The sequence below is a fragment of the Dreissena polymorpha genome, chromosome 15, assembly GCF_020536995.1.
Source record: "Dreissena polymorpha isolate Duluth1 chromosome 15, UMN_Dpol_1.0, whole genome shotgun sequence".
In the NCBI taxonomy this organism is placed as follows: domain Eukaryota; kingdom Metazoa; phylum Mollusca; class Bivalvia; order Myida; family Dreissenidae; genus Dreissena; species Dreissena polymorpha.
This window is the reverse complement of record NC_068369.1, coordinates 55,962,712-55,981,591: the sequence shown is the minus strand read 5'-3', so window position 1 is coordinate 55,981,591 and position 18,880 is coordinate 55,962,712. Positions and strand designations below refer to the sequence as shown.

The 18,880-nt window shown below is 35.4% G+C and overlaps 2 protein-coding genes across 4 annotated transcripts in view; both read left to right on the top strand.

Annotated features, from left to right (window-relative positions):
• The window catches only part of LOC127860126 (gamma-glutamylaminecyclotransferase-like), an 80,155-nt gene extending 70,249 nt beyond the window's left edge, over nucleotides 1–9,906 (top strand). The window contains exons 1-3 of one of the 3 annotated variants that reach the window (XM_052397976.1): nucleotides 5,389–5,575; nucleotides 9,128–9,179; nucleotides 9,437–9,906. In XM_052397976.1, coding sequence (XP_052253936.1) covers nucleotides 5,538–5,575; nucleotides 9,128–9,179; nucleotides 9,437–9,745 — 399 coding nt within the window. In that variant the 5' untranslated portion in view covers nucleotides 5,389–5,537 and the 3' untranslated portion in view covers nucleotides 9,746–9,906. Of the gene's footprint in view, nucleotides 1–5,287; nucleotides 5,576–9,127; nucleotides 9,180–9,436 lie in introns of those variants that run through there. The other 2 variants (XM_052397974.1, XM_052397975.1) reach the window with 2 other exon arrangements.
• The window catches only part of LOC127860125 (gamma-glutamylaminecyclotransferase A-like), a 98,234-nt gene that overhangs the window by 62,403 nt on the left and 16,951 nt on the right, over nucleotides 1–18,880 (top strand). The gene's annotated exons all lie outside the window — the stretch shown is intronic.

Genomic DNA, 18,880 nt, shown 5'->3' with positions numbered 1-18,880 from the left:
AGGGCTACCAAATTTGGTATGTAGTGGCATCTTATAATCCTCTACCAAGTTTGTTCAAATTACGCCCCTGGGGTCAAGTTTGACCCTGTCCCGAGGGTCACAAAATTGAACATATGCTTATATAAGGCCTATTTTGTGAAAACTTCAAAAAAATTCTTGTCCATAACAATCCGGCCTAGGGCTATCAAATTTGGTATATAGTGACATCTAATAGTCCTCTACCAAATTTGTTCAAAATTAATCCCTAGGGTCAAATTTGACCCTGCCCCGGGGGCCACAAAATCAATTATATACTTATATAGTGCCTATTTTGTGAAAATTTTAAAACTCTTCTTGTCCTTAACCATAAGGCATAGGGCTACCAAATTTGGTATGTAGTGACATGTTATAGTTCTCTACCAAGTTTGTTCAAATTATGCCCCTTGGGTCAAATTTGACCCTGCCCGGGGTCACAAAACTGAACATACACTTATATGGGGCCTTTTTTGTGAAAACTTTAAAAATCTTGTTGTCCATAACCATTGGGCCTAGGGCTACCAAATTTGGTATGTAGTGACATCTAATAAACCTCTACCAAATTTGTTCAAATAATGCCTCTGGGGTCAACTTTGACCCTGCCCCGGGGGGGTCACAAAATTGAATAAACGCTTTTAAAGTGCCTATTTTGAGAAATCTTTAAAAATCTTCTTGTCGAAAACCATTTGGACTATGGCTACCAAATTTGGTATGCAGTAACATCTTATAGTCCTCTACCAAATTTGTTCAAATTATGCCTTTTGGGTCAAATTTTATCCGGAACCGCATGTCACAAAATTGAACATTATATACGCTTATATCTTGCTTATTTTGTGAAAACTTAAAAAATATTCTTGTCCTTAACTCTAGGACCTAGGGCTACCACATTTTGTATGTAGTGAGATATAGTAGTCCTCTACAAAGTTTTCTCAAATTATGCCCCTGGGGTTAAATTTGACCCAGCCCAGAAGGTCACAAAAGTGTACATGTGCTTAAATAGGGCCTATATTTAAGTATTTGCACATGCAGAGAAATTTGTTTCAGCCTTTTTTCAGCAGTGGAGCGATACAGGGCCATCATGGCCCTCTTGTTTAAATACTCAAAAAATGAAACCGGTTTCATGCTTGCATGAACACAGTTTATAAATGCTGTCAGAATTATAAAATATGTAAGTACTATAAATACAAATGCCAGGGAAAAGTGCTTTTTGTACTAAAAAATTTGAATGAATATTACAATAATACATTCTGAATACTTTAGAATGTAATAAACAGTTTTGAATGAGAAAATCACTAAATTTTATATATTTCTTCAAATTCACATAAATCATATTTCAAACACACATAATTACTTCAAATTCTTTCACACAATACTGAAAAAATGCACAGTTTCTGATTGTTATTGATTCTTTATTAATTTATACATGTACCATTTTTTAATCTTGATGCATCCTCAATTGTATAATGCTCTGGAGGTCACTGGTGTGATCCCCAGTGTGGGAGCATTCTTAAGAAATCTCCAAGAGACACCCAAGTACTGGTTCTAGGCCCAGGAAACGAACTCAAGAGCATTTCACATACATGTACGTAGTTAGTACTTTAAATTTAATCGAACTAAAAATGGGTTAAAACTAACAACTGAAACCCTTATTAATAGATTTTATTTTGAATCAAGCAAATGTGCAAATTCATTAAAAATAATGAGTAAAATTTAAAAATTCTACTTTAAAGTAATCGTGATAATTTAGATCTTCAGAATATTTAAAGATGATAATGATACAATTATATATTCCCTAAATGATAAAAATAAAACATGTAATGTTAATTTATGAAAAAAAAAGTTTTAATTTTATCAATATCATGGTAATTACAACTAGATACAGGCAATTAGATCAGAAACGTGCATTAATTATATTAATGAACAACCCAGACATTTGTAGTGATTTATGGTCACTATTTGATTAACGTTCTATACATGACCTGTCATAAAAGGTATTTTTTAGCCAGTATTACAATCGGCAATGATAGTCTGTATTGCATACATATTCCAACGTCTATTATCGATTCGCTTCCTCAAACTGAACAAATATTTAATGTTTACATCGCGAAACGTAATGCATCCAGTTTCACTTTCGGTTTGGTTGGTTTTGTAAACACCGTAATTTCATCTTAAAAATGGGATGATAGGGTGATTAAATAATAATGGAAAAGTAAATCACTTGGATAATAGGTCAAAATGCAACACAAATGAACGTTAATAGTGCTATTAATATCAAAGTTTCGGTAAAAAGTTTGGCGCTAGTTCAACGCGCATCGTATACAGCCTCATAACAATAGACTGACAACCTTTTGGGTAGTAAAGTAGTAATACAAGGCAATATGGCGACCGTTAGCCACGAGGCCTATCTTACGGAGGAATCCGAGATAGCCGATGTATCACGATTGAGAATGCAAATTGTTTAGGGGGCAGGGGATATATTTTTGACCAAATTTCGAGTTCCGTAAGGCCGCAAACAGTCAAATCCATTGCATCAAAACAGAAAGTGACACAAGAAAGCCTTTTTGTGTCAGTGTCATAGCATAGGCAATATACATTGAAAATACAACCAAAGACAAGGCTTGCTTCTTCACTTGTGAAACTATGGCCCTTGATCTTTCCCCCCACCCACCTCATTTTTAATGAAAAATTGAGAAATTTGACCCATTTCATGGCATGCACAGAACATTCAAACAGAATGCAATCCTAGTTTTGGCTACATTACTCATTAATTTCATCCCTGTGCTTTGTTTATTTGCCTAGAAAAGTGTCTCCCATACGTTTAGATTTTTCACAATTTACCTTCAAAGTTTTGTTCTGTTTCTGCAGCGTGAAATATTGACTTCCGACAAAAGTGAAAACCTTCTTTTTGAAGATTCAAAATTTCCTTGCTAGGGAGCTGTGGCTAGTTGTAATGTTTTTTTCCAAAATTTTGAGACATTCTTTCTACAACCTAACACAAGAAATACATCTTATAAATACCTAATTGATTTTTAAAGACCATAGGTAACACCTACCCTAAAGATATGTAATTTTCATGGACCCCCCTTTCACTGATATATCCCCTGCCACCTTAAGTTTTTTAATATATGCATAATAAAACAAAAAGCTTTTGTTATATTCAAATATAATGTTTAATGAATTAAATGCGACATTTCTGGACTGTATCCTGTGTTTTGTTTGTATTTAATAGTAATTCCAAAATTTCACACAATTCAAGGGAAACAACCAGAACAGAAATAATCCAAAAAATAGTGTTCCTATTCACAACATTTGACTCTATTTAGTAGAGAAGCACACAAGTTATATGTCAAATGTTTAAAATGATTATTGACACTATCAATCAGTCTTACAGATGTATATTCCCATATGACTACATAATACATGCACCAAATATTGATATTCATTCATTAAAATACCATTCAAAATTAGATCACTCCATAAGAAATCACAGCACAGTTATAAAAACAATCACGCTAGGAAAAACAAAGGTGTACTTTTCAAAAAAGGAGTATTTCCAAACTATAAAGTTTCTGCAGGCATGTGCCCTGTGTAGAGAAACAAGTTCAAGATTCTATTCCGTTGAATTCAGACCCTGACCTGGAAAGTGTCGTGCGATTGGGTGATTCTGTGGCTAACGATGTCTTGAATGCGTGTAATCGTTCTCGGGGTCCACTCGTTCTCCCTATTAAACTGCGACCACATCAAACAGTACCACAGTCTGAAAATCAAAGTGCTACAATTGGAAACAGTGGGCAAATATATCTGACTATGAGAACATCATTGTAAACAAGACACAGCTTGGAAACATTTTCAAGTGCATAGGGAACCTTCATGAGCACATATTTTCCTTTTGTTAATGCTTTGAGGCCCATAACTTAAGTGCTTGATGTTGACACAAAGTTTACTGTGGCATAAATGTGACACATGCATTTTTGATGACATGGCATGTTTATTTTCAAGATAATATAGTGCATGGTGAGCTTTAAGCCTTAGCCTTTTGCCGCAAAAACTACACCGCAGAACACCATAGACGCTTGGAGCGTACGCCCCCTTCCAGATGTGGCATTCACTTATTATTTCGTATATATTATCAAATAAATGCTTCAATCTTAGTCTTTCTTCATCTGTTAGGTGTCACATGAAGAAATATGTTGCCATAATGACTTCAAATAAGAAGAAAAAAAGAATTTATGTTTGCGGCATGTTACAAACCACTATTTTGCATAATTTTCCTATTTTTACCAACTTTTTCTACAAAACTGCAGACTTATCTTGCTTATTTAAGTATTCAAGCTCAGAAAATGTGCAAATGTAGATGCTATTACACAAATATGAGTTTAAACATTGTTTTCCAGTGCGAAACCAGCACACGTGAAATTTTCCTAAAATTAGCAATGGTTTTAACATTATTACCTCCCTTTGTTTTCCATAATCTCAACCATAGCGGTTAAAAGATATATGCAAAATTATGTTCGATTTGTTACCGCAACACATTTGAGGAATACATGTATCAATTTTCGTATGATATACACAATTTTAAAATTTTGCGTTTTGCTATTAAGGGGGCAGGGGATATATTTTTGACCAAATTTCGAGTTCCGTAAGGCCGCAAACAGTCAAATCCATTGCATCAAAACAGAAAGTGACACAAGAAAGCCTTTTTGTGTCAGTGTCATAGCATAGGCAATATACATTGAAAATACAACCAAAGACAAGGCTTGCTTCTTCACTTGTGAAACTATGGCCCTTGATCTTTCCCCCACCCACCTCATTTTTAATGAAAAATTGAGAAATTTGACCCATTTCATGGCATGCACAGAACATTCAAACAGAATGCAATCCTAGTTTTGGCTACATTACTCATTAATTTCATCCCTGTGCTTTGTTTATTTGCCTAGAAAAGTGTCTCCCATACGTTTAGATTTTTCACAATTTACCTTCAAAGTTTTGTTCTGTTTCTGCAGCGTGAAATATTGACTTCCGACAAAAGTGAAAACCTTCTTTTTGAAGATTCAAAATTTCCTTGCTAGGGAGCTGTGGCTAGTTGTAATGTTTTTTTCCAAAATTTTGAGACATTCTTTCTACAACCTAACACAAGAAATACATCTTATAAATACCTAATTGATTTTTAAAGACCATAGGTAACACCTACCCTAAAGATATGTAATTTTCATGGACCCCCCCTTTCACTGATATATCCCCTGCCACCTAGCAAAGAACGGCAACTCTGCGTGGAGATTGGTAACTCGCTAGTATACGGGAAACCACTCAAGCGACACTTCAATGTTTATCAACACAACGTGTAGGTAAATAGTGAAAGTAAGAAATGTCAAATATATTGCTTTTCGTGTATGGGACTTTAAAATCTGGTGAGCCCAATCATTATCTGATGAAGGACGAGCTTGGAGGGACATGTGAGCTGTTTAAATCAGGAAAAGCGGTAACTGTGATGAAGTATCCTCTCGTTGTGGCATCCAGGTTTAATGCACCGTATCTTCTTTATCTACCGGATCAAGGTCATGTGAGTATGCTTTAATTAACTGACAAGTAGACTGTCAATCTCGAGGAAGGCTGGGAAAATAATACACCTGTACAAGGGAATATAGATTGCAGTTTTGACGTACGCTAAATAAAGTGTAGGGTCCATCCGATTGTTTATCAGATGGCATCTGTTTTCATTGTATACAAATGCCAAGTACGAACTTGTTGAACCGTAAAATACATTGTGTTCTATTTTTATCTCGTCCTATGAAGCCGCGAGCCCAGAGCACTTTTGCCCCCCCCCCCATAAAGGAATTGTGTAGACCCTTTTTAGCTCTACTAGCCGAAGGCCTTGGGAGCTTATGTCATGGCGTGGTTTCCATCGTCCGTGCGTGCGTGCGTGCGTGCGTTAGACTTTTTCTTGTTTACGCAACAGTTTTCATCCGATTCTTTTCAAACTTGTTCAGTGTCTTTATATTAATGAGGACTCAAACCCTATTGAAAATGTGTTACATCAGAGTACATCAGAGTAAAAAGACCAGAATTATCTCCCCTTGAATTTGAGAAAATTGTAAAATAAGGCTTGTTTACGCAATAAAGTCCACAGTTTTAATCCAATTATTTTCCAACTTGCACAGTGTCTTTATCTGAATGATGAGTCACACCCTATTGAAAATGAGCAATATCGGAGTTATAAGTACAGATATTTCTCCCCTTGAATTTGAGAAAAAATGAAAAATCATTTTTTTATATGTGATTAAGTCCATAATTTTCATCCACTTCTTGGCTAACTTCCACAGCGCCTTTGTATCAATGAGGACTCAACCCTTTTTTATGCCCCCCTTCAAAGAAGAGGGAGTATATTGTTTTGCACATGTCGATCCGTCGGTCCGTCCGTCCACCAGATGGTTTGTCCCTCCGTCCACCAGATGGTTTCCGGATGATGACTCAAGAACGCTTAGGCCTAGAATCATGAAACTTCATAGGAACATTGATCATGACTGGCAGATGACCCCTAATGATTGTCAGGTCAGTAGGTCAAAGGTCAAGGTCACAGTGACTCAAAACAGTAAAACGGTTTCCGGATGATAACTCAAGAATGCTTAAGCCTATCATCATGAAACTTCATAGGTACATTGACCATGACTGGCAGATGACCCCAATTTATTTTCAGGTCACTAGATCAAAGGTCAAAGTCACAGTGACTCGAAAAAGTAAAATGGTTTCCTGATGATAACTAAAGAATAATTAGGCCTAGGATCATGAAACTTCATAGGTAAATTGACCATGACTGGCAGATGATCCCTGTTGATTTTCAGGTCACTAGGTCAAAGGTCAAGGTCACAGTGACAAAAAACGTATAAACACAATGGCTGCCACTACAACTGACAACCCATATTTCATTTATTGTATGTGTGTGTCCAAAAACTTTAACCTTGGTTAAAGTTCCTTTGTTAAAGTTTGATAACTTTTGAAATATTGAAGATAGCAACTTCATATTTGGATTGCATGTGTATCTCACTGAGCTGCACATTTTGAGTGTTGAAAAGTCAAGGTCAATGTCATCATTCAGGGTCAAAGGTCAAATATCATTGGGGTTTTTCTTTTCTAAAACTTTAACCCATTTATGCCTTGTGGACTATTACATCCAGCTAAATTGGATCAATTTATCATGACTGGCAGATGACCCCTATTGATTTTCAGGTCACTAGGTCAAATGTCAAGGTCACAGTGGCAAAAAACGTATTCACACAATGGCTTCCACTACAACTGACAACCCATATGGGGGCATGCATGTTTTACAAACAGCCCTTGTTTAAAAAGAGCAATATCGAAGCAATAAGTCCAGAATGACTTCCCCTTGAATATGATAAAATTTTGAAATCCAGCTTGTTTACGCAATTAATTACACAGTTTTCATCCAATTATTTCCAAATTTGCACAGTATCTTTATATTAATGAGGACTTGAACCCTATTAAATATGAGCAGTATCGGAGAAATAAGTACACAATAATCTCCCCTTGAATTTGAGAAAATTCTCCTTGTTTGCGCGATTAATTACACAGTCTCCATCTTATTCTTTCCAAACTTGCAAAGTGTTTATAGCAGTAGAGCGATTCAGGCCCTCAAGGGCCTCTTGTTTATCCTTTATATCCTCGCCATGTAAACCTTTCTTCACTCGTGGGATAAATTTAAGTACACAATCACACTAACACAGTATTCTCTATATCTCTTGTACAAATAGCAGACAGATTGTTACTATCATTAACACAGTAGAAATTTATTACAGATAATCAGTATAGGCTGTGAAACTAGTTATTTTACAGGAATATTGCTGTTTAAAAATTAATAGAAGCAGTATTGAAAATTGGAAGGAGTAGATATGTTAAATTAGGGGTATGCGTATGTAAAGCCCCGAACAGAATTGTGCAAACGTTTGTCAATTTATGCCACATGCCTAAAGAATTAAGAAGAACGTAACCTTAAAACAGGGGTGGGGGGGGGGGGGGGGGGGGGTGGCAGGGCCATATTCAGCTCAAGGTCTATACGTTCCTCCAAGTTTTTATCTGATTCCTACGCAATGTCGGTGCATTAAATTATACGTTATAGAATAGTATTCCCGTTCGCACACTTTGATCCATCGCTCGTGTGTGTTGAAGCCGTTTTTTAATGCGAAAATTTTTTAATGCGAAAATTCAGGGTTCTAGCGAATTGCTATAATATCCTGATTTTCATTTTATCTAATGAATTAATCGGCTGATGAAACCATTCGAGCTCAGTATGTACACATGAATAGGAAAGTTCAATATTAAAAGCAATTCTTGAACGCTAACAAATGCTCAATTCAGAGGGGCTGTAATTAGCAAATAAATAACAGTTGAACTGGAGCCTTTACCAAAGATTTGCCGTGTATGCATACTTACAAAACGTTTTTGCCCACCTGGATTTCTGTTACATTAAAAACACTGAAGGCCACTTCAAATTAAAGGGGCCTTTTCACAGATTTTGGCATTTTTTAAGTTATTCATTAAATGCTTTATAACGATAAATGTAAACATTGGATCGTAAAAGCTCCAGTAAAAAATCAAGAATAAAATTTAAAAAAGGAAAAGAACATTGCCCGGACCAGGTTTCGAACCAGTGACCCCTGGAGTCCTGCCAGAGTCCTGAAGTAAAAACGCTTTAGCCTACTGAGCTATTCCGCCGAATACATATACTTGAAGTGTTGTATACCTTATATAAGCAATCTTCGTAGTTTCACTAAATTTAACGACAAAAACAGAACTCTCCAAATTATTCAATCGTTTCGCGTTGCAACGCTTTATAATTTTTAGGTTTTAAAATCGTCAAAAGATGCATATAATGGCTATATTAGACCATGGTAAATGTTCAGTATTACTGTTTCCTCACAAATATCATAACTAAAACGAAAATTTGCGAATCTGAAACAACTTTTTTCAATTTTGTCAATTTACCAAAGCGTGAAAAGATCCCTTTAAAATAGATCTTCATTAAAATTGAAAACATTTTTAATTTTTATTTGTATAAACAAAACAAAAACAAGCACATTGGACATGTCCATAGTAACAGACCGATTCGAGGAAAGAACCCAAGCAACACTTGCGGCATATCGAAGTTACCGGTATACTAAACCATATACTGTCAGAATATAGAAGTTGTACCATGTCCTATACTTGCAGAATATCGAAGTTGTACTAAACCGCATACTTGCGAAATATTGAAGTTATACTATACCATTTACTTGCTTTAAATCTAAGTTATTCTCTACCCTACACTTGGGCCGTGTCGAAGTTATTATATACCCTTTAGTAAAGCATGTGCAAAATACACTTTATCCAATTCTTGCAGAATATCAAAGATAATACACTATATTTGCAGCATGTCGAAGGCGAGCTCTACGAAGTAGACAAAACCAGACTGGAGATTCTGGACGGTTTGGAAGCTCATCCGGAGTTTTACGAACGCCATAAGGTGCACGTGACATTGGATGGTACTTCCGGTCCGGAAGTGGAGGCACAGGCGTACTTTCTCGTGAAATATCGGTCATATATGCTGGATTTACCGTTCCTCAAAAGTTACACAAGCAATGTGGAAGGAAAGAGATACGTATCTCCAAAAGACAGGCCAACGGGGACCTTAAAATACTGGCACGAGGTGCACACAAGCCATGAAAAACCCGAACAGTGATTGCGTAGGTTTTTATGTTGCAGTTGTGTCCGTTTGTTGGTTTCAATGATGTTATCACATTTTAGTACCTTATTTTATCAAATATTCTAATATCGTGTCATGTTATGTTATTCTTACTTGTATTTATACTCAGTATTTACAAATACAAATACATAGCATTTATATAGCGTACAAATTATTTACATATTTTATGTATTGTCCTCGGTGGTAATAAAAAGGTCATTATCCGGACGGACTCGTATGACTTGAAGGAAAGAACAAACACAATATTGTTGATTGAAAACGGGCATTTATTATAAAATGCCATAAAAAAGATAAAAATAGAACAGATTCTTTCCAGAAAGGCATAATGGGTGGTATAAACACGCCACACACGTATAAACACATACAAAAACATGAATTTGAATGTGATGACGGCGGGAAAACACGCCCAAAATAAGTATAAAAGAAAAATATTGATGCGTATAACAGTAAAATAAGAAACAAATGTGTTTTACACACAGGTAAAAACATACATAGTAAGGGAGTCAAACTTATGGCGGAGAAGGGGTGGAGGTGGGTTGTTAATTTCGACCATATTGGATACCACGTTAGTCTAGAAGGATCCAAGGGGGCCACACTGAATTTGATTGGTCAAAAGAGCCCATGTGACCCCACACTGAGGTTATACACAAGTAATTAAATATAAGGCTTGAACCAATATAATGTTCAACAATTAAGAAATCGTACAATGACATAAAATCTTTTATGTGTGCATAAAATATTATTTATGTATTGTCCTCGGTGGTAATAAAAAGGTCATTATCCGGACGGACTCGTATGACTTGAAGGAAAGAACAAACACAATATTGTTGATTGAAAACGGGCATTTATTATAAAATGCCATAAAAAAGATAAAAATAGAACAGATTCTTTCCAGAAAGGCATAATGGGTGGTATAAACACGCCACAAAGGGGACCGGAACGGGAACCCCGCCGCCCATGAAGTACGGGAGAGGACCGCAATTCGAAAAGGGGGTAGTTGCCCCTGAATGAATATAAACGTAGCCTTACGATTAAGGTCAGGTAATGTCAAAATTAAGGACAAATAAGCATTATAAGCTTTGATTTGTAAATAGCCCCTAGGCTAAAATCATCCATCTGCTAATTAATAACAAATTATAGAACATAGTGAAGTAAATTAAGTGACAACAATAGGATTGGTGTTCAACGATCACTAGAATAAGCATAACTTAATCATATGTGTATGCTCCATAAGAAAAATACTGCCAGAAAAAATCAGTGTTAATAAGAACTGCTTAACCTAATTGTCAACAAGAGTGACTTAGACCTATATGTAAATAATGGGAGCTGCGACCTTAACCGGTCAGACATAAAACAACCGATATTTGTATAAAGTATAAGCGCTAGTAAAAATGATGAAAGACTACCTGCAGCCTTTAACTGTCAGGGAAACATAACTTTTACAGCAAAACAACAAAAGTAAAGTAAGAAGATGCACACTTAAAGGAGTAAGCAATCATGAAGAAAAACAAACAAACATGTATCTGCGGCCTTAAACTGTCATACAACATAGGAGATATATCCAACAAATAATGGCTTTAATAAACAGCCTTGTTAAAATGTGAATCGTTTGCTTGCAGCCTAAAACTGTCAGGTAAACATAAATTGTACAGCAAAGCTACACACGATAAAATAAGACAATGTACCGGTAAAAGAGTAGGCAATCAATAATATAGTATAATCCCCGATCCGAGCACTAAACCGCCAGACAACATAGGAGATATAGGCAACAGATACTTGCCTTAAACAGCAGCCTCATTAATAGATGAAAAATTACCTGCAGCCTTAAACTGTCAGGTAAACATAAATTGTAAAGCAAAGCAACGAAAATAAGTATAAAAAAGATGTACCGGTAAAAAGTAAGCAATAATATAGTAAAAAAAATGGATCTGTGGCCCTAAACCATCATGCATAGGAGATATATACAACAGATATGGCCCTAATTACAGGCCTTTGTTATAGGTGAAAAATTACCTGTATCGATAAGAAAGTAAACAATAATATGTTATACAATGGAGCTGCGGCCTTAAACCAACAAGATGACCAAACAGATGTATACAACAGATTTTGGAATTCAGACTAAGTACAGGTACCTGTTAAGAGGTGAAAATGAATGTGCAGCTTTAAACTAGAAGGTTAACCTTAAATGTACAAGAACCTGACCAAGCAAAATATTAAAATGCAGTGGTTAAGTAGTATCATGAACCCAGTGTAAAACAATGTAGGTGCTGCCTTTAACCATCAGACAACATATGAAAAGTAATGAACACATATTGGCCTTAATAAAGGGTATTGGTAAAATTTTAAATACAATCTGCACCCTTTACCTATCAGGTAAACATAGATAGTACAGCAGAACAACAAAAGTAAAAATATGTACCCATACAGGAGTAAGCAATCATAAAGTAAAACAATGGAACTGCAGTCTTAAACTATCAAAAAAAAAAAAAAAAAAAAAGGGCAAACATTGCCTTAATAACAGACCTTGGTAATAGGTTACCTGTGGGGTTAAACTGTTGGTTAAACATAAACAGTCAAGCAACACAACAAAAGCAAATTAATAATTGTAACACATAAACAGGGAAAGCAATAATGTAAATAAAGGACCAACTAATTGTTTTTAATGAAAATTCAATACTGCTCCAGCAGCTGGAGTTTCACTTCTTTATAGTGTAGTACAACTATGGAGCTATGGTTTGGAACCGAAAGACAACCAGCATTGGCCTGAAGTACAGGTACCAGTAAATGAGTGAAAGACCATTGGAACAATAAACTGTCAGTAAACATATATACATAATATGAAAAACCTTGACAAAAGTAAGATTCGAAATGTACTTGAAAAAGAGCGACCAATCAAAAAGTAATAAACAATTGGGCTGCAGATGTAAACTGGCAGACAGTTAAAGTGACATATACAACAAAAACCAATAATCCAGAGGAATATCTGTGGGAATAACCATATGGAACAGCTCGGGTAACAAGCCCTGATTAAAAACGTGAAAGAACTGGGCTAACGATTATCGCTTATGAGTAAGCAAAGTAAAAAGGGTAATGGATTATGATGGAAAATATATATGTAATGGTTTTCGAGGACAAAACCTAGGAAACGTATTGCTCTTATTTGGTGTGACTTAGTGGAGCATGTTTATTTACATAGGGATGTGGCAGATCCCTGTGGGGCGACATTCCCTTTAACTCAGAGATATGAAAAACTAATATGCCCAACAGTAGCTTCAAAATCTTAGACCCAGAAGCATCTTTTGGGAGATGAAGATTATCGGGCAGAAGGCAATTTTATTCGTATAGTACGCCAACACACAGGTTTATGAACCCCAGGAGTATCATCAGGGTATTAATCAAATGAATTGGTATTTTAACAAGTACCAATGGGAAAGATGTGTTGACACTAGAACTGTTAGAATAACTACCCGTAAAGATTGGCATATACGGTAAAATTGGCACATACCAATCAGAAAAACGGGGAAAATAAGTTTAAAACTTTGGTCATAAAAATAGAAATAAGTTTAGTTAGAGGGGTAGAGTAAACCCCAACGATGCCTGACTGGGCAGAAATTAAAAGATAAATATATGCATGGCATGTCCAGATTTCTGAATCAGACGGAACATGTAAGAAGTACAAGCATGACCTGATCTGGTACCCAACTTAGGGAAAATAGCTCCTTTGTAGAGAACTATAGTATCAATATCAGCCTAAACTGAATAACTAAAATCCTGCAGAATATTGAAAAATACAAGCATGGACTGAACTGAATAACTAAAATCATGCATAAATTCAGTTCCTTCGTAGAGAACTACATCCTCAATATCGTCCTGAACGGAATACCTAAAATCAGGAAGAATACTGAAAAATATAAGCAAGGAATGCATAAAACATAGTTCCTTCGTAGAGAACCATAACATCAATGTCAGCCTGAATGGAATACTGAAAATCAGTTTGAATATAGAAAAATATATGCACAGCCTGAATAAATATAGTTCCTTCGTAGAGAACTAAAATCTCAATATCGGCCTGAACGGTCCAACTAAAATCAGGCTGTATATTGTAAAATATAATAAGCAAAGCCTGCATAAACATAGTTCCTTCGTAGAGAACTAAAATATCAATATCGGCCTGAACGGTCCAACTAAAATCAGGCTGAATATTGGAAAATAATAATAAGCAAGGCCTGCATAAACATAGTTCTGCGTAGAGAACTAAAATATCAATATCGGCCTGAACGGTCCAACTAAAATCAGGCTGAATATTGGAAAATAATAATAAGCAAAGCCTGCATAAACATAGTTCTGCGTAGAGAACTATAACATCCATATCAGCCTGAACGGTATAACTAAAATCAGGCTGAATAATGGAAAATATAAAAGCAAGGCCTGCATAAACATAGTTCTGCGTAGAGAACTATAATATTGTTCTGCGTAGAGAACTAATATAACAATATCAGCCTGAACGGTATAAGCAAAATCAGGCCAAATATTGAAAAATAAATAAGCAAGGCCTGCATAAACATAGTTCTGCGTAGAGAACTATAATAACAATATCAGCCTGAATGGTATAAGCAAAATCAGGCCAAATATTGAACAATGAATAAGCAAGGCCTGCATAAACATAGTTTCTGCGTAGAGAACTTTAACACAATATCAGCCTGAACGGTATAAGCAAAATCAGGCCGAATATTGAAAAATATAATCAAGGCCTGCGTAAAAATAGTTCCTTCGGCCTGAAATGATAACTAACAGCGTGCTTATATTATAAAACCAGCAGCATACAGAACAGATGATTAAAATCATTTAAACTTGGTATAATCTTGAAAATATAATGACAGATTACAAAAATTACATTAATATTGCGAAAGAGATTATAAATAATTGTGTCGAAAATCCTATTGTAAAATATACTGTGAGTCGAAAACATAATCAAATGTTAAGAAGAGCTGCTTTTTTATAATTCATAGCGTATATAACCCATGAGTTCAAGATTGTGAATATGATTCACATTGTTCATGACTTAAGTACATAAAGACACATACTGGTAAATGACAGTATATTAAATAGGAAGCATGGCTTTTAGTGACAATAACACTTGAGTGGGTTTTAGAGATAGATACAAATACATATGTCTTGCTTATAATGAGCACAAATGTTATACGTACACAAATACTTGAAACCTGAAACTTGCTAATTTGATGAAACACCTTTGTATATAAGTATATAAAACAAAACGTGTTTACAAAACATATACCTGTACATAAAATTGATATAAAAAATAAGATTGATAGATATTACACTTATGAAGCATTAATGAAAGTATAATAATGGAAAATAGTTTGATAAATAAAAATGTAGAAAGAAACTTCAGAAAGTTTTTGGCATCATAAAGACGCGGTTTTTCATTAACTGAAGGATACGTGAAAGGATATTTCTGTTCTCTGGCTCGGGCTGTGGGATTCCGCAGCTACCGGTCACCTTTACGGACGCTCCTTGGGTATAACCTTATGTGAACTATTGTGACTACAAGTCACAAATAGACTGACCAGATGTGACTACAAGACAAAACTTGAAGGTTAAAATTACAGTGTGACTATAAGACAAACCACAAAACATACAAATAAGATATATATATGAATATGAAGCTTTTAAGAATATTAAAAATACTTATAGTTTTTAGTAGTTACGTATTTAACAAGGATATGTTAATGAAAATATTACAACCAAATAATTGCCATAAAGAAAACATTAACAATAATAGCACAACAAAACACATCACAAGAATTCTAAAATACACACGTTGACCATATAAATGAGGTATGGTAATATAGACTAAAATGAAAGGGTGTTTTATTGTTTATTTCATAAAAACGTGATGGCATCTGTTAATGTGACAGTAGGAAACCCAGCTTAACTGATAATACAAATGTGTCGTAAATATACATAAAGTATAAGCCCAGGCTGAACTTAAAATTAAATAAGACAATAATAAATATACAAGATATATAGAGCTGACCCGAATTTATCATCATTCTTAAAAAGGCAGTAAAATTATATTTTAAACAGCCAGAACTTAGACAGGCACAAATGTTAACAAGAAATTAGAATACTTATCTGAACTGAATCAGTATGACTGATACAGGGCAGCGACAACTGTGTAGCTGACCAGCATAAAAAAGTGACTGGCGAAATGCGCTAATTACGCTGTGGGCGCCGCCATCTTGTAAACCTTTCACGGAAGACTGCGTATACGTCACAAAGTTTTCTGCACACGGCACTGATAAGCATGTTTACTCGTTCAACTGCCCTTTAAACTTCTAGTATCACACGGGATAACACCATTGGTGTACGTCTTCGTACAACGAGAGATAATCCTTCACATAAACGGAATGAAACGGCATCATATCATATTAAAATTAATCCTTGGAAGTATCGCTTAAGAGCGTAATTGTTAATTTCGACCATATTGGATACCACGTTAGTCTAGAAGGATCCAAGGGGGCCACACTGAATTTGATTGGTCAAAAGAGCCCATGTGACCCCACACTGAGGTTATACACAAGTAATTAAATATAAGGCTTGAACCAATATAATGTTCAACAATTAAGAAATCGTACAATGACATAAAATCTTTTATGTGTGCATAAAATATTATATATTGCGCTTCTCAATTACACATGCAGCATTAAGACCAAAACTTGTTAACGTTATACATTAATGTTCGAGAACGTGAAAACAATGAACAAACAATTACATGTTCTATTTTAGTAAATAAAAATGCAGACTTCATACTTATCCTACAAGTACACTCATTGTTTGTAAAATTGTCCAAATATATGTGTTTTTAGCCTCGATCTAAAACTGGCTTTAGATTGACAAGTCTTAAGATACTCAGGTAGATTGTTCCACATTGTGTATAATATAAAAGTATTATTAAAATGCGAATGATACAAAGTGGCTATACACAATTAAAAACAACATTGTTTAATAGCCTTTACCTTTTAGAGGAATATAGTCAGCTTATTTTAAGATCGAATAATGTTCAGGACAAACTAGTATGCTAAACAAATGTAAGCATGTTTTATCAACTATCTTCTCCTAATAGTAATGTTACTTACGTTATGTTTACTTTAACTGATCTTCAAGTTTACAGGACCCGAGGTTATAACTCGGGTTAAGAGGAATGGTATGACAGGCGGTTCGACGCACAATCCCAAGAAACTAGGTTTCTCATGAGAACTATGGTTCCCAAATGAAATCCTAGGTTCTCATGAGAACCTAGGTTACCAGAGAGAACGAAGCGAAAAGCTGTCGAGAACCCTAGGTTCTTGTGAAAACCTTGGATATCAAACGAGAACTTAAGTTCTCAGAATGAGAACCTAGGTTCTCATGAAAAACCTAGTTTCTCATGAGAACCTAAGTTCTATGTGTCTATGAGAACCTAGGTTCTCATAAAAAACATAGTTTCTCATGAGAACCTAGATTCTCAACCTTGGTTATCATGGGAAACCTGGATTCTTGGGATTTAATAAACCTAGTTTCTCATGAGAACCTAGGTTCTCATGAAAACCTAGTTTCTCATGAGAACCTAGGTTCTCATGAGAAACCTGGTTTCTGGGGATTTCATAAACCTAGTCTCTCATGAGAACCTAGGTTCTCACGAAAAACCTGGTTTCTTGGGATTTCATAAACCTAGTTTCTCATTAGAACCTAGGTTCTCATGAAAACCTAGGTTCTCATGAAAAAACTGGTTTCTTGGGATTTCATAAACCTAGTTTCTCATGAGAACCTAGGTTCTAATGAAAACCTAGGTTCTTATGAGAACCTAGAAACCTGGTTTCTTGGGATTTCATAAACCTAGTTTCTCATGAGAACCTAGGTTCTCATGAGAAACCTAGTTCCTTGGGATTATGCGTCGAACCGCGAGCCATAATTAACCTCCAGTTGTCCCCCATTGCTTGGTACACGCTGGCGGCATATGTGGAGAATGATAATAATAGACGTGAAACAGTGAATGTTACTCCCCAAGAACATTTTAAACAATGTTCAGACAATGCTAAGTAATATTTAACGAAACTTGGAGGAAACTTCTTTAGGAATGAAATTAGTGAAGTAATCGGTCGACATAGGTCTGAACACGTAATTAAAAAAATTAAATGTTTATGAAATACATCTTTAATTGTAAATATTATTTTGAGACTAAAAATTGAAACAAATTTAGATTAATCGTTACATAATTCATTGTTACAGCATTAAATATTCAGTTCCCTTGTTCGGGCCTCAAACGACTGTACGGTACAGTTTTCTATTTAAAGTATGTCTGTGATATAGTAAGCAATCATTATGGTATAAATAGAAGCTTAATCTCTATTGATTGTGTGAACTAGTGCCTTATTCGATCGTAAGATATCGGCCCACACTGCAAAAAAAACTTAGGCACTAAAGACTTTGCAAACTTATTTCAATAACTTGAGATACCAGCAAAAATAAAGTCCTTAACGGCGTGTTTTCATTCTGTCCAGCCCGTGTGTAATCATATGTGAACCCCATTGATCCTGCGCCCTGAATTATATGTGTCCCGTATTCCAAACGAGCAAGTTTACGCCGTCCGACGCGTAATTCTGGAAACCTAGGTTCTCATGAAAATCTATGGTTCCCAAATGAAAACCACGGATTTAGTATTAAAGACGCGTAATTCTGAAAACATAGGTTCTCTTGAGAACCTATGGTTCCCGAATGAAAACCACGGACATGGCAAGCAGTTTCTCATGAGAAACCTAGTTTCTTAGGATTATGCGTCGAACCGCTTGCCATAGAATGGAGTGGAATTTTAAAAATTACTAAATATGTCTGTAAAACATACATGCCTCACCGACTTGCAGCCGTCAATATTTGTAATTGTTAAGTGTTGTTGATTTTGAATATTGGATTCCTCATGACTCGCTTGATCTCACATTTAAGATGAGACTTTCCTTCTCTCAAGACTATCATTCACATTATATACAAATGGACCGTGCTCTGTGAATAGGGGTTTTATGGACTTGCGAAAAGTGTCGTCCCAGATTAGAC